At 49.4% G+C, this 24,003-nt stretch overlaps 1 protein-coding gene and 1 long non-coding RNA gene across 4 annotated transcripts in view; one reads left to right on the forward strand and one right to left on the reverse strand.

Annotated features, from left to right (window-relative positions):
- The window catches only part of EXOSC7 (exosome component 7), a 28,461-nt gene extending 11,023 nt beyond the window's left edge, over nucleotides 1–17,438 (forward strand). Inside the window, exons 4-8 of one of the 2 annotated variants that reach the window (XM_043443195.1) lie at nucleotides 4,669–4,831; nucleotides 7,792–7,862; nucleotides 11,749–11,872; nucleotides 12,910–13,065; nucleotides 16,424–17,438. In XM_043443195.1, the coding sequence (XP_043299130.1) occupies nucleotides 4,669–4,831; nucleotides 7,792–7,862; nucleotides 11,749–11,872; nucleotides 12,910–13,065; nucleotides 16,424–16,426 (517 nt within the window). In that variant the 3' untranslated portion in view covers nucleotides 16,427–17,438. Of the gene's footprint in view, nucleotides 1–4,668; nucleotides 4,832–7,791; nucleotides 7,863–11,748; nucleotides 11,873–12,909; nucleotides 13,066–15,101; nucleotides 15,345–16,423 lie in introns of those variants that run through there. The other variant, XM_043443194.1, reaches the window with a different exon arrangement.
- The window catches only part of LOC122424933, a 34,696-nt gene that overhangs the window by 8,464 nt on the left and 2,229 nt on the right, over nucleotides 1–24,003 (reverse strand). For both annotated transcript variants that reach the window (XR_006264620.1, XR_006264619.1), the window contains exon 2: nucleotides 6,227–6,388. This is a non-coding gene — a long non-coding RNA (uncharacterized LOC122424933). The remainder of the gene's footprint in view (nucleotides 1–6,226; nucleotides 6,389–24,003) is intronic.

Here is a 24,003-nt window from a genome sequence, read left to right on the forward strand (position 1 = left end):
GCTGTACATGGTGGTGACCTTGTTCAGGCCTTCAGCTTATCCTTTCCTTGGCTCGTGGAGGAAGAAAAAAATACCACGTGTTAGGGGCTGTCGTCTGCTTTCCTTGTCTTCCTCTCGTTATCTCCCGCCTCATTCATCTCAGGCAGATCAAAGGCAGTCAGTGCGACCACGCCAGAGAGAGTGATGCACTCACGCTTTCTGCAGGGGCCACGTTTCACTGTGGCCCGAGTCTGAACATGGCTCGAGATTGGCCTACTTCTCATGTCCCTTTCTAGTCCTGGCTGGAGAGGGTGGCTCCAAGGTAGGTGGAGCCTGTGAGTGGCCTCTTCCCCGGATCTGGCTTCTAGAAGTAAGCCCCTCTCTCCTGACTGAGAGTGGCTGCCTGCTGCTCTCTTTCTTCTTTGTAAGTCTCAAGAGAACCTCAGCAGGCTTAGAAGCCCCACTTTCCGGGGAAGTTCTCCTAAATCTGTTTCTCAAGGTGGCACCCTTCAACATCTTTAAGAGGCTCGGTGTGATCAGCCAGAGGATGGAATCACCATGAGATTCATAAAACCCCACTTTCCTGCAAACAAGAGGTCACCAAGCACCTCCGGCTGCCACCTTTATCGGAAGCTTATTTGCATCTTCAAAGAGCAACTCATAGTTGTGTAAACAAACCCCTTCACTTTGACGCAGCGAATAGGAATGGCTTCTGGGCACCTGTGGCTGTGCCCAGGCTTCAGGGTACTGCCCCCAACCCCACGTGGGCCCCAGGCGTGGGGCCTCTGCCGGAGACCTCAAGGCACACACCCATCCACAGGCTGAAACAGAGTTGTTACCCAGTGGGAGGAAAGTAATTGGGTGGTGCTGGGACCCCCTCCTGCCTGCCTGAGCCCAGCTTGATTTAACTACTTGCAGCAACCTTCATATTTTTAATTATTTCAATTCCCAGTGGTAGAGAGGTCACAGAAACCTATTTGCTTTTCTTCTAATTGCTTCTACTTCTTTTCATCTGCTTGGAGTCAAATACGGAGCCTGGGGTAGACACCTTCCCCCGCCCCAGTGATTTTCCCTGGGTCTCAGAAGTGATGCCCTTAGGGAAGGGTGCCTGAGACATGGGCCTGACCCCTGTACCAGTGGAGGAGGAGAACACTGGGGTTCCTGGGCTCTGCTCCAGAGATGCGTGGCAGCACCTTTAACTGGGGGTGAACTCGGACCTCCTGGCTCCTGCCTCTGTGTCTTTGGCCTGTTAGCTGTAGCCTGAGAACAGGCTGTGTCATCAGAAGGTGAAACTTCAGGAAAAGGTAGTTTCCGTCTGAAGGCCAGAAGGTGAGCATTGAGTGAGCTTGGTGTGTCACTCTGGTTACCGCCAGCAGCCGTCCGTCAGGTCGCTTCTCGGCTCTTTGGCCACCGTGCTGATGGGCTTAGGGACTGTGTTTGTTCTCAGAGAGGCCTCCGGTTTTAGCTGGGGCAGTTGGGGAGAGCACGTTTCATTCATGGACATTTCATTGTGTCCTGCACTTTTCACTTGTCTGGAATCTTAACTGTTTTCAAGTGTGATCATGTGTTTTCTTCACTCACGCTGAACCTGGATTGGTTTCAAGCCCTGAATTGGTGGGTGGAGCCACTCGATCTCTTCCTTACCTACTTCATGCTGCTTGAAGTGGGCCCCGTTCTCGGCTGAAGGCTCGAGGGTGGGGGAAAAGCAGAGAGGTAACCTGCAGGAGTCATTTGAGGCTCGCTGGGCTCTGAAAGTCTGCAGAGCTGACAAGGTAACTCTCCCAGGAACTTCAAATGAGGGCTTAAGATGAAACACTCAGAATGTGCCACTGTTCCCATATCCTTCTGTTGGGGCACTTCAGCCAGCTTGGAAATGAGCAGTGTGCCCCCAGAGGAATCAGGGGAACTGGGACCTGCCTGGGAGCTGGCAGACTAGAGGGTGAGACCTGGAGTCATCCCTGGGCCACCTGGCTGTGAGGCTTCACGGCTCTGCAGGCTAGGCCGATTGCTAGGGGAACAACAATGGGCCTAGTGTCTCAGGTCTGCTGCAGGTAGACATAGCCTTGATCTCAGCCTAATCCAGTCAGAGCAGAGATATGCCAAGCAGGAGGAGCAGGGTGGAGGTGATGAGTCAGGAGGCTAGAGAACTGGGAGTGGCAGCCTTCCCAGGATTTTTCTGTTTATCCAGCTCCATAATCGATTTCCCAGCAGCCCTGGAAGAGGGGCTGGGTCATACTTCATGAAGAATCTGAATCGGTTTCAGTAACTGTAATTATCGAAAGCACTTGTTTTATATAAAAAATCCCCAAGTGTATGTTCCTCGACTGAAGACTATACAGTGATACCTGTGAACAGGGGGCTAAGATTACCAGCCTGCATTCTTTCTCTCTCTCTCTAAACTTGGTACTAAATAGAGAAGCTTTTTTATTTAGGACTCGCTTGGTCTGCATTCACTGACTCCAACATTTGCAGTCTAGTAGTAAGTCCCATGACCAGAGCACCCATTCATTACCTTGAAACATAAGACATAAGACAGGCCCAAGAGCGCTCACCTGACTGATGCTAGGCTACAAGCCAAGTGTGCTGAATGACACATTCTGGGAGAGCCCGGGAGCTTTCCATGGTCTCATGGGCTTCTAAATCCTCCTTTCTCTGGCTGCCAGCTCTGCAGAAAGGGTTAACCTGTTTTTGTGTGTGTGTGTGTGTTTTTTAAGGGTGGGGAGGGAGAAATCATTTAAAATGGGAAAATTTTCCACTTTAAATCAGCCCAATGTCAAAAAAAAAACAGTGGGGTGTGGTTTTGTTGGTAGATTAATTTAGCCATCTGGCTTGGGAAGTTCTTAAACCGTCCCTTTGGGCTGTAGAAGAGTTAATGAATCCATCCCCAGTCATTAGTCACACCCAGGAGGACTCAGCCTACTGTAATGAGGGAAGGATAAACATTTTAAGCATAAGGACCTCTGCTGGATTTGTCCACCCAGAGCTCTGTACAGATTCGCTTTTAAACACTTAAAAGATGGGACTTAATATTGATGGCTTAGGGTTTACATTAGAAACAGGTTGTCTTTTGCTGGCTCTGCAAAATAATGAACTTGGTCTCTAGTGACTTGATAATTTTACCATCAATGAGCTCCTTTTCATGGCTCGGTGCCCGAGTCTGGCCGAGGCCGGGAAGGAACAGTGAGGTTGCTATGGCAGTGATGAAGTTTCTCTTAGGGATTTTTAAATGGGGGGTTTCTCCTGGCTTGTAGTGGTCAGGGAAGACTATATGATGAGAGACACAATGTTATTACACAATGCTACACTCTGATTGTTTTAGGATTCATCTTACATCTGTATTATAGAATGGACCAGACAGAAGGGACACTGAAACCTGTGACGTGAGGTTTGGTTCAGCATACACAGCTGGGGTGGGCACAGCCTTGAGCCTTCACAGAGGTTTTGCTTGGCCTGGAATCTCCCTGCTCGTCTGTGGTCAGACCAGCTTGTCTCATCTTCAGGTTCGAGACTCCTTACAACCCTCAGCACTGACTGACATCCTCCGCGACCCTCCCCGACCGTTCCTGTGGGCCTGGTCCATGTGACTCCCTCCTGCGTCCCTGGAACTGCAAGCTTGGCTCTGCACCTGTCCCGCTAGGTCGCCAGTGCCTAGGCCAGGGCCTGGGACCTTCCTGGAGGACGAGCGGGTGAACAGATGGACAAGGACTAGAGAGCTTCCACGTGTGGTTTTGTAGAGACCATACTGAGACAACTGATTTCTTATCTTTCTGGGCCTTAAATTCATTACAATAAAATAATCACTGGAGTGTTTACATATCCCACACATGTACCAAGGGTTTGTTTTTGTTAAGGCAAAACCCTCAAAAATTTCCTGTTAAAACACTTGAGTAGTGCTTGGGGGTGGGCACATGCTGATGCTTGCTCCTTCTTTGTGGAGGTAGTTTGGCGTAAAATTCAAGAGGCTAAGAAGGAAAAAGCATTTCTCTTGAAAAATAACAAAGTAAAAGCGATAACCAAAGTGAAGAGATATTTAAGTCAGCAGTTTTTAGTTTCCTGCTTTTCAGTACCATGATAATCTAAAGTTTATGACAGAACTCTGACATACTATTATATATGTATCTTTTTTAAAAACAGTTTTAATTGGAGGATAATTGCTATACAATATGGTGTTAGTTTCTGCCATACATCAACAAGAATCAGATATATGTGTGTATATATATATCCTAAGTAACCCCAGGAAAGTTATTGTACCTACACTGTCATTCTGTCTAGGGTCTCATCGTCTAGGGTTGGTGTGTATACTGTCACCCTCTGTAGACCAGACTCATTCTCTCGGCCTCCTACTTCCTTGGCCTGCCAGAGAAGAGTCTAGTAAATGTTTAGGATATGAGAGTTCATTACTGCTGGCGGTGGTTCATTTCACCAGTCTTCTTGTTTCTCTTCGGATAAAGATGGCTTCTGTGAGAAGTCAGTGGGCCCTCCCACCACACACAGCCACACAGCCAGGGCGCGGTCCTGGCCCGGTTCACGGCCTGTGTCTGGCTGGAAAAGTGGCAGATGCAGCCTTCCCACAGTGGCCTTGCTCCCAGCGCTGGTCTTCCAGCGTCCCCCAGGGAACCTGGAACAAAGCCTGCCCCTCCGCTCTGCATTCAGCAAGACTCACCCCTTTCCTGTCGCCCTCCTGTGTAGTTCCGCCAGCGCTACCCCTGAGTTTGAAGGTCGCGGAGGTGATGACCTTGGCACGGAGATTGCTAACACCCTGTACCGGATATTTAACAAGAGCAGCATCGACCTCGAGTCCCTGTGCATCAGCCCCCGGGAGCACTGCTGGGCTCTCTACGTGGACGTGCTGGTAGGTCTCCGTCGCTGCCCCGGCCACACCCCACGCCCGTGGGGACCCGTGGGCCTGCTCTCCTCACTGTGCCTTTTCCGTATTCAGCTCCCAGGGTGAGAGCACTTGGGGAAACACTGGTCTCCTGTAGCGGTTTCTAACTTACATACAGCACACGTGCGGTAGGGCATGGGTGATGCCACCTGGCAGTAAATCTGCCAGCAGCTGCACCACGGTGGCACCAAATTATCCACGGAGGCTGTCGGGGAAGACGGAAACAAGAGGTGCCCTCTAGATGGTGCCAGACAGAGTTGATCGGCAGAGTTGCGACAAGGAGGATGATGAGCGTTCACCTGCCTTTTCGTGTAGCCCTTACAGGTGTTCTGCCGGTGGGCACTTGCCTTCCCCATTTATAAGTGAGGGCACTGAGACACAGAGAAGTCAAGTGACTCTGCCAGGAGATCTCAGCTTGTGAGCAGTGATCCTGGGCTCCAAAGCCAGCTCTGTTTAATGCCAGGGCCAACTCGTGACCTCACCTCATCCTCCCTTGGGAACACTGTAGCCCTCCTACTCTGACCCCCTTGTTTTCCCATGCGGACCCGAGGCCCTGCCTCCTCCCTTCTCCAGAGTCTGTGCCTGCAGGAGTCTTTCTGGCCTGGCCCTCCATTCCCTTCCTGGTGCTTCCCTCTTAAGTACTTGTCTGCCCAGTTTTGGGCACGTGGCCGTAATTTCTCTTACAGTTATACTTTATTTTGCCAGTTTCTTGCTCACATACAGGCTCTTGTTAGGTCTCTTTCCCTTTAATCTTATGGACCTTGAGATGAGTGACTCCATCTTCCACTTCATACTGAGGGCAGAGGGCGAAGCCAGGGACCAAACAAGTCCTTTCATGCGTATGAAGATAAAGCCGATCTTGGACTGATAGTGAGCTTCATTACTGGGAACAGCCTGGCTATCTAATTGTCGGCCCTGCATGAAACAGGGCAGGGCTTTCTGGAAACTTTTAAATTAGTTTGATCATAGATGGGGCAGAGCTAGCCAAAAGAGCAGTGCTTAACTGTCCAGCAGGTTTAGGTCTGTTCTGAATGCTGATGCTTTTGGGTAAAAATAATGAAATTACAAGTTCATTTGCTTTTTCTCATCTCCAATAACCAGGCTGTGTTTGGAGTTTGGTTCCTACTAAGCAGGTAGTTTTACAGGTGCTGGTTTTGAAGAGGGCGGGAACTGGTAGCCTACAGTCACTGCCAAGAGGCAGGCTTCACAGCTGCCCAGGGAGGTGCCACCCCACACACTTGTGGTTTTTCAGGAGGCTGGCCCAGTGAGGGGGCCTCATGCACTTTTGATTCGGGCAGGAAGCCTATCCTCTCAGTGCAGCCTCTTGCAAAACTTGTGAACATCAAAGGGACACTGTCTCACCTTAGAACCAATAGGCTTCTCCCGTGAGCAGGGATGCATGGTGACCAGGAGCAGCTCAGGGTCATTGTGTCCTGGTCACCCGCAGGCCTTTTGCATCGGGATTTCTTCTCCAAAGGGGCTGTCAGCAAGGAAGATGGAGAAGCAGCAGATGCACTGGACAGTCTGTGAGGAGAACAAAGGGAAGATGAAAGAGCAAATTCGTATTTATTTTAAAACACTTAGCTGACGCCTCCTGTGTGCCAGGCACACTTTGGAGGGCTTTACAAAGACTCAGATGTTGAACACCTCTGGGAGATAGAGTGGCTTTCACCCTTCTTGAAGCCTGGGGAAGTGAGGTCCAGACTGGGGAAGTCAGCAGTCACCCAGCAAAGGCAGGAATCAAAGTGCACTGGCCAGCACCAGCGTCTAGCCATGCAGCAGTCTGTAGGTGAACCAGGGTGCAGGGGAGCTAGCCCAGCTGCTCGACAGACATGCTGCAGTTAGCAAGCCAGCTGGTGATACAGACTGGGAGATCATATTCTAATAAGCAGTAATTATACGAGGCGGTAGGAGAGACGCTTGGAGCCTACTGGAGGCTTGCCCAGAAAGCTTAAAGGTGGGAATTAAGAGTCTGTGCTGGGTGTGGACGCAGTGCGTGAGACATGCCAGGTGTGACTGTTGATTCTCAGAGTTTGGAAGGCCCGGGATTCGAGCCTGCCTGTCTTCCATAAATAATCGCCAGGCTCCTCCTTCCTGGCAGCACTCCTGCTGGGCTCTGAAGAGAAAGGAATAAACAGAGCTGACAGCGTCCAGCCTCGGGAGTCGGTAGTTCAGATGAAGAGGAGACAGACTCTAAATAAACACACACGGAAATACACAGCTTTTCTTTTTTCCACGTGACTTCCTCTCCTCTCTTCCCGTTGGCTTTATTCCATAACCTCAGGCCAAGGCTTCTTGAGAATAAGGAAGAAGGGTGTGTTGCCCTCCACTTAATAATGGACTGCAACCCACCCTGGACAGGAGCAGTCGAGTACGGTCAACACTTTTGCTCACAGGTGAAAACGTGTAAAAGACCTTAGTTGTTGCGACGCTTAACAGAGACCATGGAGCGAGAGGTGTTTGAGCGTCAGATTTACATCGGCCGTCACATGCAGTAGTGACCGCGGTCGTCAGCGTGACCCCAGTGGCAGCGGCAGCATCAGTGGCCACCACTCTGTACTTGTCTGGAGGCTGGGTATGTGAGAGCAGAGATGAGAGGGATGCTTGCCGAGTGCATCTGAGAGTTAACCTGGGGCAAAACGCCGGCGAGCAGTTTTTCCTTCAGCGCAGGCCCGACTGCCTGAGGAGCTAGCTCTGCACACAGTCGGGGGCCCCGAGCGGTGGTGCCACAGCCAGGACAGCAAGGCAGCACTTGCGGTTAGCAGGAAGACCCCGTGCGGGGCGGTGAGCCGGCAGCGCTGCCCTGCTTTCTGGTCTGTGTAATCACTTGGTCCGTATTTGTTAGGAACCAGCGTGCTTTCACTGGGTGATACTTAAGGTGAGAAATGATGCTCACTGTTTCTCCCCCCTCACTCCGTCTCCCTTAGCTGCTGGAATGTGGTGGGAATTTGTTCGATGCCATCTCCATAGCTGTGAAGGCTGCACTCTTCAACACAAGGTAAGGCTTCCTGGAGACAGCACCGTGGGCCTGTGGAGACCCTGAGGGGCCCCTTGTGGTGGACTGCAGAGGGCATTACGGCTGAAGTGCGTCGACGAGGATAACAAGGGGTTTCCCCATTGACAGTGGTGGTATTTAATTTTAAGCTTCAGAAAACAGATTTCATAAGTTAAAACTAGATATATTTCTGTATTTATTTTTTGGATTATTATTTTCATAAGTAACCATGTACCATGTAGGAAAATGTTCGAAAACCACAGAACAGCAGAATGAGTTGAAACCAGTGACCCTGCCAGTTGTCCAAATACTGTTACCAGATAAAGCTCCACGGGGACGAGGGTTTTGCCTGCTTTGTCCTCTGCTCTCTGGGCTTCCCTGGTGGCTCAGAGGTAAAGAACCCTTCCACCAACTCGGGGGACGTAGGTTCAATCCCTGGGTTGGGAAGATCTCCTGGAGAAGGAAATGGCAACTCACTCCAGTATTCTTGCCCGAGAAATCCCATGGACAGAGGAGCCTGGTGGGCTACAATCCACGGGGTCCCAAAGAGTCAGACACAACTTAGCCACTGAACAACAATAGCGACAGACATAAATATCCCCAAATGGACATTATGATTATTTTCAAGTGCTCACATTATGGGTGATTAAAAAGCTATGGAAGCAGTGTGATGAATCCTGTGGTGAATTTAGACCACTTGCACAGTTTAAAATACAACAAACAAAAACAAAGTTTAGTAAATGTAGGTCAGACATTGCAGGGTGGAAGCTCTGTTGAGAACGAAAGCTGTAGAGTCCCCTTCCCCTTGCTGGGCCATTAGACTCCTGGCTAGCACCAGCCAAGGGCAGGCCTGGCCTTTGTGGCCACTCTGAGGGCTCGCATCCCAGATGCTATCCGCAGCAGCCTGGCCTTGGGTTCTGTTGGGGAAGAAAGGAAGTTGCCATCTGTTGTGCCTCAAGCCTCAGAAATCACTCCCCGTCTTGCCAGCTGGTTGCCACGGGCACCAAGGCAGAAAGGGAGAGGAGAACCAGATGCGGCTGTTGGGCAAACTGTACATGAGAACGGTGAAGCCAGCTGCCCAGGCTGGGGAGACACCCGTCAGGGGCGCAGTGTCAAGGCCCCTTCCCAGAGCACGGCCGCCGGGCGGGCAGCAGGGGGTGCGGATTCTGCAAGGCGCTCGGTCCCCCTGGTGTGCGGAGAGGACTCTATAGTCAGGGCCTTCTAGAAGGGTGGCGGCCATTCTCGCGAGCATCCTCTAGCCCTTCTGGTGAACCACGTTATGGCCAGAGGATTGGGAAGGGGTGTGTGTGTGTGTGTGTGTGTGTGTGTGTATACATTATGGCCAGAGGATTGGGAAGGTGTGTGTGTGTGATGGGAAGGGGTGTGTGTGTGTGATGGGCAGGGGTGTGTGTGTATGTATGTGTGCTTATTTTTTACCATATCAGAATTCAGACTGTTCACCTGATACTACTTAGTACTTCCACCCTGGGGGCCCCTGACACAGAGACTTCATGCAGGGCAGACCACAGCAGGCCTCCTTGGCGCAGGACTCCAGCAGGACGTTCTCTGGCTGAAACTCCTCTGCTCTGGATGTTGGTGTGTGTAGGGACAGGCAGCAGGACTGAATCAGAGGGGGCTTTTGTCAGAGGCACTGGGAAAAACCACTGCTTCCATAACAGTAGCTGGATGGACCACCTCTTCCTTCCTGGCTCCACCCCACACTGGAATGAACCGGCTTTATGGCCTCACCATATTTCTAGCACCCAGCTCAAGAAACAAGAACAGCGCCAGCCCCCGGGAAGCCCTCCCCCCCGTACCCCCGAGCAGTCACTGCACGCCCCGAGCATAGCCGCAGTCCTAACACAGTAGGTTGGTTTGTGCTTGGCACACATGGGCTCCCGCAGTGTTTTCTCCCTGACGTTTGCCCCGTTCACCGAGCATCATGTTTTGAGACATCTGTATTGTGGCTTGTGGTCAGAGTCCTCGTTTTTGCTGTACTACGTTCCACTGCCAGTAAATATGCCACCCCTGATGTATCCATTCTTCTGCTGATGAGCATCTGAGGAGTTGCCAGTTTTGAGCCATTGCAAACAGTGTTAGCAGATGCTGTGAAACGGTTTTCCAAAGTGCTTTTACCAAATGATACTCCCAGCTGTGTACAGAGTCTGAGCACCTCTACGTCTTTGCCAGCCCTTGGTTTTTTTGTCTTTTTAATATTAGCCATCCTGGTAGGTGTGTCTTGGTATCACATTGTAGTTTTATTTTGCACTTTCCTGACGAATATTTTAAGTTGAGCACATTTCTCTGTGTCTACTGGCTATGTGAATAGCCTCTTCAACAGGTTCCTGTTGAAGTCTTCCGCCCATTTCTCTGTTGGGTCGTCTGTCTTTTCTGTTCAGTAGGAATTCTTTATGTAATGTGTCAGTTTATACACACACACTCATACACAGAGAAATAATTTGTTTTCTCTATTCTGGATTATCTTTCAGTTTCCAAAGAATGCCTTTTGACAAGCAGAAGTTCATCATCTTGATCTTTATTATATTATACACACACACGGAGGCATACCGTTTCGCTGCACGTGACTTTACTGTGCTTAGCAGATACGGCGTTTTCTACAAAGTGAAGGTCTGTGACAGCGCTGCATTGAGCACGTCCCTCAGTGCCATTTTCCCAACAGCATTTTCTCACTTCATGTCTCTGTGTCACGTTTTGATAATTCTTGTAGTATTCAGACTTTTTCCTTATTTATATATTTGTCACAGTAATTTTTGATGTTACTATTGCAAGAAGGTTACAACTCACAGAAGGCTCACATGATGTTTAGCATTTTTTAATAATAGTGTTTTTCACAGCGAGTTCAAATCCGGTGCTCTGTGACAACCAAGGGGGATGGGGTGGGGATGGGAGGTGGAACGGAGGTTCAAGAGGGAGGGGACATACATGTACCTGTGGCTGATTCATGTTGATACATGGCAGAAACCAACACAATATTGTAAAGCAGTTATCCTCCAATTAAAAATAAATGTTTTTTTTTTAAAGAGTGTTTTAAAATTAAGGTATGTGCATTTTTTTTTTTCTATTGGTATAATGCTTATACCAAGCATATAGACTACACTACGTGTAAGCATGACTGTATATGCGCTGGGAAATGGACAAATTCACGTGACTTGCGTTATTGCAGTGTCTGAAACCAGACCTGCGGTATCTCCAAGATATGTATGCGTGTGTGTGTGTATTCAGTTATAATTGAATCTGTTCTTTTTTTTCCTTTACGAGTACTTTGTATCCTGTGTAATAATCTTTGTCTACTCTAAGGTCATGAAGATGTTCTTAGTTAAAAGCTTTACTGTTTCACCTTTTACCTTTACATCTGTGGTCCATTTAGTATGGATTTTTGTGTTTGGTTAGAGGGTAGGGATCAGGGCTCATTTTTGGATATCTGGTTGACCAAGAATTGTTTTAAATTTCATTAAAAAATTTTTTTGTTGTTGTTGAGGCATAATTCATGTGTAATGTTATTAGTTTCAGGTGTACAATATAGTGATTCAGTATTTTTATATATTATACTCCATTTAAAGTTATTGTAAAACATTGACTATATTCTTTGTGCTGTACAATGTATTCTTGTAGCTTATTTAGTTCATTCCCAGTATTTAGTTTGTGCCTCTCAATCCCCTCCCACCTCTAGCCCCTCTCCACTTGCCTCTGCCCAGCATCACTTTTCAAAGACCTCACTGCATCCATGTCACCTGTACCCTTTTGGCAGGGCTGAGGGGGAACTCGGGCACAGCATGACTTCATCTTCTGAGGCACAGGGATTCCAACTCAAGAAAAAGATGTTACCATGCTTCCTTTCAGTAAGTGGGAATTTTAATTCTGCTTCTAGGATACCAAGAGTTCGTGTTCTGGAAGACGAAGAAGGGTCAAAGGACATTGAACTGTCGGATGACCCCTACGACTGTATCCAGCTAAGCGTGGAGAATGTCCCCTGCATCGTCACCCTGTGCAAAGTATGAGCTTATATCTCATGGTTTTTTCTTCCCTGTCGGATCTCCTCCAGCCCTGGCCCATTAAGGTTACCTAGTAGGTTGAGAAGTTATGGTTTACAACCCATACAGAAGTACCTTTAACCTAAATCCACTAATTTTGTTATATTAGAGACCACTACCATAAACAGCTTTTTCTTTTTATCTGGAAGATATGGCTCTGGTCTCAGGAGCACATGAGTGGGTTCATAGTAACAGTAGCCAGAATTTGCGTAGCTCCTTCTGTCTACCAGGCATTTCACCAAAAAGCCTTGAATGCATATTTCCTTTAATTCTATCAACTCCGGTGTCTGGGCTGCTTGAATAGTAAAAAGGTGGTTGAAAGGTGGACACTGTCCCCTCTGTGGGCCCTAATGAGCACATCTATGAAATGAGGGCTGGAGCAGGGCCTGGGTGTCTTACATCGAGTGTGGGGCACCAAGGCCTGTGGAGTGGAGCAGCTGACTGATGCTCATGCGTGACTGGCACCACCCAGGACTGGGCAGAGAGGCCTGTTCTGACTGAGACTGTCATGATTCCACTCGGGATCCACTGGATACAGATCAGACTGCCAGGCCAGGTTTAATTCCACCAGGATCGCTACATGATCCTGGTCTGTGGTGAAGTGTTGGGATGACCAGAGCCACCTGCCCTTGACTCATTCTTGAGCACGTCCATAAGAGAGCATGGGCCCTCTGCATTCATCTCTGTCATCAGCGAAACATCCAGGGGACCTCTGCTGGAGACCCCTGGATAGCCCCTGACTTGGAAGGTCTCTGCATTTAATTCTGACCGTTTCTCCCCCAACCCCACCGTATTTCTGTTTCATGCTTCTGTTACACTGTTTACACGGTGGCCTTTCAACAGCAGGAGCAAACAGAACTTCAAATATTTTTCTTATGAGAGGGATCTAACGTAAGCCCTGAGTGGGTGACGCAGGTATTCCCTCCGCGAGGCCCTCAGAAGTGGGGGTCTGGGCTGTGCGTTGCCCACGCGTGTGCACTGCTGCCCTCATCTTGCAGATTGGCTATCGGCACGTGGTGGACGCTACCCTTCAGGAGGAGGCCTGCTCCTTGGCCAGTTTGCTGGTGTCCGTGACCAGCAAGGGAGTCGTGACGTGCATGAGGAAGGTGGGGAAGGGCAGCCTGGACCCAGAGAGCATCTTCGAGATGCTGGAGGTGAGCGTGGTTCTGAGGTGGGCGCTGCGACTGGGCTGGGAGCGCTTGCTGCCTCCTCCCCCTTGGGCATACTGGAAACTCTCCCCATTTTCTCCTCTTCACCCCAGTTTTGGGGGTTGGGGGGCAGCTGGTATAAGGCAGATGTCACTGAGCTAACTGAGATGGTGGTGGGTGGGGGCTTGGGACAAGGAGGTAGCGACCTGCCCCAAAGAGTTCCTTGTCCTCTCCTTCTCTGACCCCAGTTCCACGTTTCTGAATAAGAACGTTGGACTGGTAATGTTAAGAGTTACTTGTAAGTAACTCCCAAACCCCAGGGTTCGGTGATTGGATGAGGGAACTTAATTCCTGGCCAACTGCTTCCTGTCTGTTGAGGAGAGTGGGCAGAGGTGGAGCTGGGGATACAGGATGATGGTCTCCCCATTCTGCATGGGCCTGGAAGTGTGTAAATGGAGATGAAGCGGGATGGTGGGAAAGCCCCCCACAGCCTCTGGGCGGGTTGCTCCCCTCAGTCTCCTCTGGCCTGGCAGCGCCACTTGGGCGCTTTCCAGCTGCTCCTGAGCTGACCAGTTGACACTTCTGTCCCCTTCACTCCTGCTGCTCCTGATAAAGCGTAGACACTCAGGTGGTTATGTGTCTGCCGCCCCCAACCGCTGGAACCTCTTTCCTGCAAGTCCAGGTCCAGATCTCTCAAGTCCTGGTGTCTTGTTGGTCTCATTTCCTGTTCTCTCCCTGCCTTCATTCATATGAATAATCCGTTTCCCTAGTCAGTGTCCCCTACTTGGACATTGTTTCCTTTTTTTAATGTTGCGATAAAAATCTTCCCAAAGTCACTTTGGACCTTAATCCTGACTTCGCATTTCACAGAACTGATCCCTTCCCAGTCTTTAGACTAAGCTCTTCTCTTCATATGAGTTTTAGTTAACACTTGCGGTCTCATCCCTTGTTACAGTCAGGGGTCAGGGGAAAAGGCACACAGCCCTAGGGAGACTCCACCGACGACTAGGAGGACTGGGTGGGGTCAGGGCCTGGGTGTCTTTCTCCCTCACATTGTCGCGAATGGAACCAGTAGCACAAGTGAACTAAAGCTGGTATGAGAACGTGGGAGGCTTGAAGAGGAAACTTGTAGTTGGTTCATGATATTCTTGAAATGATTCATGAGACCCAAAAACAGTTGCATAAAGAAAGATTTTTGTTATATAGTTGGGCTTTTTTTGTTAAGGCCCCCTTCTGTCTGCTGTGTAAGGGGCTAATTAGGAAACCTGTGGGGTTGTCTGACCTCTTGACATGTCTTGATTCCAACAATTTGTGCTTTTAGCATCTCTGCATGGCAGTAACATCAAAGACTCTATTCAGATAGCAACTTTGGTCCTATCTGAGCAGGTTGACTTTGGTCCTATCTGAGCAGGTCTCCTTTGGTGGCAGGCAGATTAGACACTGCTTGTTAAAAAGGGTTCCCAGCACCATCTGTTCCTTCATCGGATAGATTCTGGATTCCCTGTGGTCTCCCCATGCCTTCTCTCTGCAACGCAGTGGCTGTAACCAAGTCCTGACCGGGTTGACTGTTCTGCTGCTTCTAGTGGCAGCAGCTAAGGACCGAGGCAGCTTTTGTTCCTTTCTGCTTGCTGCTTGGGGGTTGCCTTCTCCTTTGTCTTTTTCCCCCTTCTCAGAATAGAGGCTTTCCCAGAATGTTAACTACAGTATGGTTTTGGGGTTTGGAGGGTTGGTTTGTTTTTTTTTTTTTTTTTTGCAGCACCTGGTCTAGTTGCAGCATGAAGGATCCTTAGTGGTGGCATGTGGGATCTGTAGTTCCCTGTCGAGGGATCGAACTCGAGCCCCCTGCTTTAGGAGTGTGGAGTCTCAGCCCCTGGACCACCAGGGAACTCCCTGGGGTTTTTATATTGAATAAAAGTCCCGTAAGGCCAATGGAATGTGTGCAGCTTTGGAATGGCTGGTTGGCAGGGACGGTTCTCTCGGTCAGAGTGTGTGCCTCACGGGCAGGCATGTGCCCTCTTCTGTCTGCCCTTCTCCATCTGCAGACCGGCAAGCGTGTGGGCAAGGTGCTGCACGCCTCCCTGCAGAGTATTCTGCACAAGGAGGAGAGCCTGGGGCCCAAGAGACAGAAAGTCGGATTCCTGGGCTGATCTGCACAACAGCCTCCAACCGCCGAATGTTTGTATCCTCCTTTTCCTTGGAAGCTGAAGTTTGTATACATTGTTTTCTTAACTGCTATGAATTTAAGGCAACATTTGTACATGTAAAATTAAAGTCTATTTTCTGGTCTCGTGTGTGACATGGCTTGACTTCTTCAGCTGTACGCCAGGATGCCATTCTCTGTGGCGAGTCTGACCCTTATCTAGGGAATGACAACTAGGTGCAGAGACCTGCTCCAGTGGAGGACTCTGGTCACAGGCCTCCCCGGGAAGACTTGTCTCTTTCTGCAGGAGATCAGAACAACAGACACACACACTAAAATAAGACCTAGCAGAAAAGTAGTTCAAAGGAAATGCTTATGATATGTATATTGTCAATTTTCTCCCCTTTAGAGCTTTCAAGATAAGACACACACACAATATAAATGCACCTCGTGCGTTTGGGGGCTTCCTGGTTGAGGAGATAGAGAAGACATTTTGCCCTGGGTACCGACCCAGGGCTTCTGCCTGGCTGTTGAGCCTTCCCGAGTTTTGGGGAAGCCCGGTTCTTGCATCTTGCCCTCCAAGAGATCCCAGCCAAGCTCCCCTAGAGTCTGGTCCTTAGCCAGCCTTTCTTATCACTCTTGTTTGGAAATTGCTTCATGTTTTATAACCACTCCCTGGTGTTTTGTAAGATTTCCATGTTTTATCAGTATTAAGAAGGCTGCTTTAGAGATGTTGTCATTTGATTACTCAGCCTGCCTTCATACTCTGGGGACAGAAGGGGAGGCCATTCTCCACGGCATCAGAACATGCTTTCTGTGAGCCTGTGTTCTACTCACAGGGCAGCGTGTTGGAATTAGGTCTATTCATGGGTTGAAGCAGTCTTTGTGTTCCTTTTCCCGGGGAACTGAAACTCCCCAATCAATCTTCAAGAGAGCTCTGGGGAAGGAGCTGATTCATGAAGGAGAGTGCTTCAGCGTGGCATTTACTCTCTGCATTTCATTAAACAAACAGGGTAAGGAGTTAGGAATTTTTATTGCCAAATGGAAAGAACATAATGTGAGCTGAAGCCCTTGCAGACTGACTGCAGAGGTCCTGGCGTGGGCACCTCCTCCCGGCCTGGCCAGGTGTGCCCAGTGGAGAGAAGCGGCTGCCTAGACTTGGACTCGGAGCTGCTGCCCTGTGGAGAGAACAGCCGGGGCTTGCTTTTTTTGCTTTTTTTCCAGTGAGAGTCCTCATGGGCGCCACGACAGCGCTACCAGCGGGGCGGTGATCAGCCTGTTCCTCTTCCCCCGGGCGCTGGTTGACTGCCCGTTAACAGTGGGACTGCACAGCTGCAACCAGAACGTGAACACAGTTGAGAAGCCTTCCGTTTTGATGATTAAAGGCATCGGAGAGTTGCTACAGACAGGTGAGGCTTTCCCAGTCCAGCTGTGGGACCGCCACCCGCCTGGGCCTGCTGGCGGAGCACTTCCAGTGCAGGTGAAGGGGGAGAAGCAGATGTCAGCGTCTGTCTCTACCGCCCCATCCATACCTTTCCTTGAGGGCCGCCCTACCTGGAAGAAGCGTCCATCACAGATGAAACAGAATACCAAGTGAGCAGGGTCTCTCCCAGAGAGGCTTTCCTGGAATTGTCTGATTACTGCAGCTCTCAGAATAAGGGAAGAGAGAGCTGAAGGCAGAGACTGGCAAAGACTTGGGAAAATATTGTCCTAGAGAAATCCACTACTTCATCCAGCAGAAACAGAGGCTGTCTTTACTGGCCATTAAATCAATGCTGGGGAGAAGGACTAAAATCAGCCAGAAGGCAATCAGAAGCCTGTGGGCAGGGGGTGCTCAGTGAGGGTAGGCATGGAAGGAATGGAGTGTTACAGAATATTCTAATGGCTTTTATTATTTCTCTGATTCCTTGGTCTCTCAAATCGTGTAAATTCAAGCCTACAAAGCACATGAATTTCGAAAATTGACAGCAGTTTGCGTTTTGCTCAGTAAAGGCAATGATCTCCCATATAACTGCCAGTTGAGCGTAAATCTATGCTGTTCAATATTTTTTTGAAGGTAGTCTGGCAGTGTGTATTAAAAGTCTTAAAAATTTCATGCCCGTTGACCTAATAATTGAGTTCGGGAGATGTCACCAAAGAGTGAAAACAGAAGTTCATCCCAGTATCAGTGCTTGTGCGAGAATGGCCCAGCGGCACAGGAAACTAAAGCAATGCCCTTGGCAGGGTCCTTTGCCGGAGACAGGGCTTTGGTCAGGAAAGAAAGGGACTCTGACCTGGGAGAAAGACAGCATCTTGGTCCCTCATACTCCTCTGGACGCTTTGGGCAGGCAGAAGAAACTCCCACCTTAGAGAAACATTCCCCAGAGAAACACCGTACCAGTTTCCACAAAGGCACCATACTTGAGGCAGATTTCTCATAAAGTGATAACACCTTCCCTCCTTGGCCCCAGGCCCATAACTAGGGGCTGATGATAGCCCAGCCTAAGCAGGGAAACACAGGCCCTGCCCTGGGAAGAAAGGCATGACTCATCAAAATAGTCGCAAGACCTGGCTTGGCAGGTACCAAGGAAACAGAGGTGGGAGTGGCTCTGAGCTGGGCAGGGTCAGGGCTGGGCAAGGGGCCTAATGTCCTGGCAAGGAGATCTGAAGTTTTCCTAATTCACTGCTGGGACGGCCCCTGAAGTTGGGCCTCACTGGCACTTGGAGTAACTGAAGAGGAGAAGCCAGAACTGAGCAGGCTGGCAGAACTTCAGGGCTTCTCAGAGCCGGAAGAGAGCTGAGGACCCGAGGCGACCACTGCTCCCTGAACTGGGGAGACCAGCAGGCGAGTCCAGAGAGAGAAAGCAAGCTGTGTGAAGCTCACTTTAAATAGAGACTCATATAGAATAAAAGTAAGTGGAGGAAGAAAGATAAACCATGGTACCATTCATCTAAAGAAAACTACAGTAGCTATATTAATTTCAGACAGAGGAGACTTCAGAGCAAGGAACATTATCAGGAATAAAGAGGAGCATTACATAATGATAAAGACATAAAAATAAAAAGACATAAAAATCCAAGAAGACATAAAAATCTGTAACGTGTATATGCCTAACAACAGAGCATTAAAATACATGAGGTAAAAAACTCTGACAGAGCAGCAGGGAGGAATACATGAATCTACTATCATAACTTGAGAATTCAACATCCCTCTGTCAGAGATGAACAGATGGAGCAGGCAGGAAATTGGTAAGGATGTGTTTGGACTCGCCAACAGCATCAATCTGGATATAATGAACATCTACAGACTGCTTTGGGGGCTTCCCAGGTAGTGCTAGTGGTAAAGACTAGACATAAGATGTGAGTTCAACCCCTGGGTGGGGAAGATTCCCCTGGAGGAAGGCACGGCAACCCACTTCAGTATTCTTGCCTGGAGGAATCCCATGGACAGAGGAGCCTGGAGGGTCGTAAAGACAGTCCACAGCATCGCAAAGAGCCAGACACGACTGAAGGGACTTAGCACCCATAGACTGCTTTATCCATCAACAGCTGGACACACATTCTTCTCAAGCTCACTTGGAAATATTCATGCAGACCGACCACATTCTGAACCATAAAATGCACCTTAACAACTCTAATAGAACAGAAATCACAATGACCTGCTCCCAGACCATGATAGAATTAAACTGTAAATCAATCACAGAAAGATAGCTGGAACCACCCCCCACCCCCACACACACACTTGGAGATTAAACAGGCACAGTTTTAAGTAACACTTGGGTCAAAGAAAAAATCGCAAATGAAATCTCATATTTTGAACTAAATGAAAATGAAAACACTACTTAGCAAAATTTGTGGGATGTAGCAAAAGCAGTGCTTAGAAGGAAATTTAAATCACTGAATATTAGGAAAGATGAAAGATCTAAAATCAATCATCTAAGCTCCCACCTCAGGAAATTAGAAAAAGAAGAGCAAATTAAATCCAAAGTCAGCAGAGGGAGAAAAATTATAAAAAATCAACATAGCAATATAGATGTCAATGAAATTGAAAATAGGAAATCAACAGAGAAAATCAATGAAAAAAAAAAAGCTTGTTCTCTGAAAAATTCCAGAGGAGACAGAGCTTTGGAAGGGAACAGTCTGCCACCAGCCCATTCCTTCCCTGGGGGCCCACAGATTCTGGACACGGGCTAAGGATCTGACCTGGTGCACGGAGAGGGGTTCTATGGGGAAAAAGAGAAACCAGCAAAACTTAGAGAGGTTGTGCATGGCCAGTGTGATAATGTGAATTTTCAGGATCCCTAAATGCACAACCGGGTATATATTTGCTGAATTTTAAGGCCATTTGTGGGGGGTGGGGGAAAGGTGTCAGAAAAGCAGATGGCCATCTATAGTATCCCACAGAGTTAATCAGATTATCTATTCCTGCGTGAGCTGTTACAGCTGGAGACACCAGGTAAGTGCAGAACTGGGCTGCACACGCAAGGTTGACTCCTCCCAAATTTACAGGTCAGGTCGTTTAGTGTCTCAGTGCTGGGGTGGAAGGAGGAAGGCGGCGGACAGAGGCCATGGAGCCCTGAGGGCCGTGCAGCGTCTCACCCCCATCCTCCAGCCTCCCACACCTTTACAGGTAGCCCAGCCGCCTCACACCCAGGCTTCCACTGTGCAGAGAAGGACTGGATGACATCCCTTATATGTGAAGTCTACGAAGAAATGACGCAAATGAAGTGAGGGAAGAAACAGACTCACAGGTTTAGAGAACAGACTCATGGTTGTTCGGGGGAGGGGAAGAATGGGGGCAAGAGACAGGGAGTTTGGGATGGACCTGTACACGCTGCTATATTCAAAGTGGGTAACCAACAAGGACTTGCCGTATAACATGAAACTCTGCTCAGTGTTATATGGCAGCCTGGGTGAGAGGAGAGTTTGGGGGAGAATGGATACACGAGTCCCTTGGCTGTTCACCAGAAACTATCACAACACCTGTTAATCAACGATACTCCAATATAAAGTAAAAAGTGTTGTTTTTTTAAATCCCATTGTGTAGGCAGGGTAGAGATTATTATCCTGTTTTATGAAAGAGATACTGGGTCTGGAATAACTTGCCCCAGAAGACCCAAGTGCTGGGTGTCTGAGCTCCGCTTAGAATCCAAGACTCCCAGTTCTCTTTCCACTAGGGTACTGCTGACCTTTAGGGACAAAACAAGAAGAAATGTGACCCCACGGAGCCGGGAAGCTGGCCAGATGGTGTACTGCCTTCCGCGCTGTGTGTGCCCGAGGGCCTGGCACACAGGGGCAGGGGCAGTACTTGCTGAGTGAATGACAGAACCAGGCCAACGAAAGGTTCGAAAAGGAACAAGTGACTTTCCTAACGAGGGTCACTGAGCCCATGGTAACAGGTCTTTGGCCCTTGCAGCATTCTTGGAGATGTGCAGCCTGGATGTTCTTACCTTTGAACAGAGTGTGGAAAGTTCTCTGCTCCATAGGCGGGCCACATTTCTGTTGACCCAGGGCCAGCGGAGCTAAAAGGAAACATCTGTGCGCGACGAGGGTGGGGGTGGGGGATGTTTTCATCCGTGCACAACGTGGGTGGGGTGGCCTGCGCTTGTTTTATATAACTCAGATTTCCAGCAGCTTGGGAGGGAAAAAAAAAAAAAAAACTGAAACGTGCCTTTCGGAGCCCTCTTCAGGTTTTTCTGCCTCTGGCTTTATTGTCAAAATGATTCTTTGTGCAGGGAAACTGACAGAAGACTGGGCCCTGAGGGTGGGGTGTGAGCGCACAGACCTTTCCTTTCACTTGTGGGCAGTAACTCCGCATAGATCTCCTGGCTGAAATGCCCCCAGCTCGGTGCCCTATCAGCTGGTAGCGGTCTGGGGGACGGTCCATGAGAAGATCTTTTATGCTGGGAGGATGAAATCCACAAACCCCACCAGGGCTGGTGGTGAGTCTACTGCAGGTGGCCGAAACGGTGGTCCTCACCTGGCCGGGTAGAACTAGGGATGGACAAGAGGACCTGGGGGGTTAATGGCCCTAAGCTCAACATGGGCAACAAATGAGGCATGCTGTGTCTACAAAGAGTGGCTTTCTGAATAGCGTGTCCATTCTGAACACAGGAGACAGGCCCCTGTCCACAGCAGACTCCTTGAGAACACACACAAACACAAACAGTGAGGACTGTGGCAAGCAGAATTCTATGCAAAGAGGCTTTCAAGATTTTTAAAAGTCCAGAAACCGTATCTTGGAAGGAAAGTTGGGAGGAAGAGGGGAAGGAACAAGGAGAGACAATCAAAGAGGGACAGCAAGGCCAGGTGCCAACATTTCAGAAGTTCAATAGCTCAGTCGAGTCTGTCTCTGCAACCCCATGAACGCCAGGGCTCCCTGTCCGTCACCAACTCCCAGAGTTTACTCAAACTCATGTACATTGAGTCAGTGATTCTATCCAACCATCTCATCCTCTGTCGTCCCCTTCTCCTCCTGCTTCAATCTTTCCCATCATCAGCGTCTTTTCCAATGAGTTAGTTCTTCACATCAGATGGCCAAACTGTTGGAGTTTCAGCTTCAGCATCAGTCCTTCCAATGAATATTCAGGACTGATCTCCTTTAGGATGGGCTGGTTGGATCTCCTTGCTGTCCAAGGGACTCTCAAGAGTCTTCTCCAACACCATAGTTCAAAAGCATCAATTCTTCAGCGCTCAGCTTTCTTTATGGTCCAACTCTCATATCCATACATGACTACTGGAAAAACCACAGCTTTGACTATATAGGCCTTTTTTGGCCAAATGATGTCTCTGCTTTTTCATATGCTGTCTAAATTGGTCATAGCTTTTCTTCCAAGGAGCAAGCATCTTTTAATTTCATGCCTGCAGTCACCATCTGCAATGATTTTGGAGCCCAAGAAAATAAAGTCTGTCACTGTTTCCACTGTTTCCCCATCTATTTGCCATGAAGTGATGGGACTGGATGCCCTGATCTTAGTTTTTTTGAACGTTGAGTTTTAAGCCAGCCTTTTCACTCTCTTTCACCTTCATCAACAGGCTCTTTAGTTCTTTGCTTTTCTGCCATAAGGGTGGTGTCATCTGCGTATCTGAGGTTATTGATATTTCTCCTGGCAATCTTGATTCCAGCCTGTGCTTCATCTAGCCCGGCATTTCACATGATGTGCTCTGCACATAAGTTAAATAAGCAGGCTGACTGGTTCCAAATGGGGAAAGGAGTATGTCAAGGCTGTATATTGCTGACATTTGCTGGCCCCATAAACGACTGTTCTGGCGCACCAGGGACCTGCCTCACCACAGGGGGACTTTATAACAAGCCAAGCGTCGAATGATGGAACCAGCTATGTTGTAGGGTAATGAGCTGCTCGTTCCAGGAAGGCTTTAAGCAGACACATGGAGATCAATGGAAACGGCCATCCCATATCGGTTAAAGCACGTGGCCTCCTCCACTCAGCTGTCTAGCTCAGAGACTGAGGGACGCTGGGCCACTTGCCTCTGGAGAGGTCGCCGCAGCCCTGCTGGCACAGAGGGTGCCTCGCACCCCCAGGGCCGCGCAGCTCCCAGGTCACCGAGGGAGCGGCCGGGTGAGGACAGCCCCAGGCAGGTCTGACGCAGCCTGGCTCCCCTGTGGCTATACTGGGTGAGCCCCAGGGCAGAGGGTTCCAGGCTTCCGAGCGGCTCCTCTAGGGCCCCCTCCCCAGCCTACCCAGGGCACGGCCTCCACAACTGGGCTTGTGCTGGCCTTGTACTCGGAAACAAACTCCTCTCGTTTCCCTGCTGCCCAAGAGCCGAGAAGAGAAAATCAGGAACACAACAGAGTTTCAAAAAGAAAAAGAGAATCATAATTTCTCTTACCGTGTGCTATCCATCCAGAGTTCCAGGAAGCAAGACTCCCTGGTAGGTTGCTTAATCTTTGGCCCTCAACGTCCCACTGAGGGCCCAGCTGAGAATATAAAGCCCTCTTGCACTCTGAGAACATGAGGGCCAGCCCGGACAGGAAGGGCTGGCTGCACAGAGTGCCTGCTGCCTGCCCCAGGCTCTGGCCCTGGGGGACCGCAGGGCTGGGCCTGGCCCACCGGGCTTCAGGCACGTCCCTGCCCAGGTCAGACGGAGCAAGGTTGGGGTCCCTGCAAGAGCCTGAGTTACACAGCATGGCATTTTCTTGTGGAACCATCTAAAGCTCACACAAAATCTGCAACTACAGCACAGAGAACGTTTTTCCCCTGAGCCATTTCCAAGGGAGTCGTTGACCTGATGCCCTATCACCACCTCCCGCTTTAGTGCGTGGTCCCTGTGGCTGAGGCCCTCTCTTCCATCATCACGACGTACCATCCCTGCCATGTGCTCCTCACCCCATCCCAGGGGCATCCAGAGAGCAGAAGGGTCTGGTCCAGAGCGCATTTGCTGTTCTGTCTGCGACCTCCTTCGTGTCCTCAGATGTGTCCTGGACAGTTCTGAAGACTGCTGGGCAGTTGCTGTGGAGGGAGCCCCTCGGTTGGGCTTGTGCGTTGTGTCCTTGGCAGGAGTCTCCCCACAGCCCATCAGGTGCTTGGGGGCTGCAGGCTCTCTGCTGGGTCCGTTACTGATGGTGCTGACCTCGGTCACTTCATTAAAGTGACATCTGCCCAGGCTTCTCCGTTGCAAGTTGACTCTTTCCTCTTTGTAGTTAATAAGTATTTTGTGGGCAAATAATCTGAGACAATGAAAATGTCTCATTGCTCATCAGACTTCCAGTGTATTCACTTATTTATCTGTATCTGTATGCACTCATGGCTTCCTATTTTACTGTTACTGTCACTATTTTGATGTTCAAACTGTCCCCGATTTGG

The sequence above is a fragment of the Cervus canadensis genome, chromosome 22 (genome assembly GCF_019320065.1).
Source record: "Cervus canadensis isolate Bull #8, Minnesota chromosome 22, ASM1932006v1, whole genome shotgun sequence".
NCBI lineage: Eukaryota > Metazoa > Chordata > Mammalia > Artiodactyla > Cervidae > Cervus > Cervus canadensis.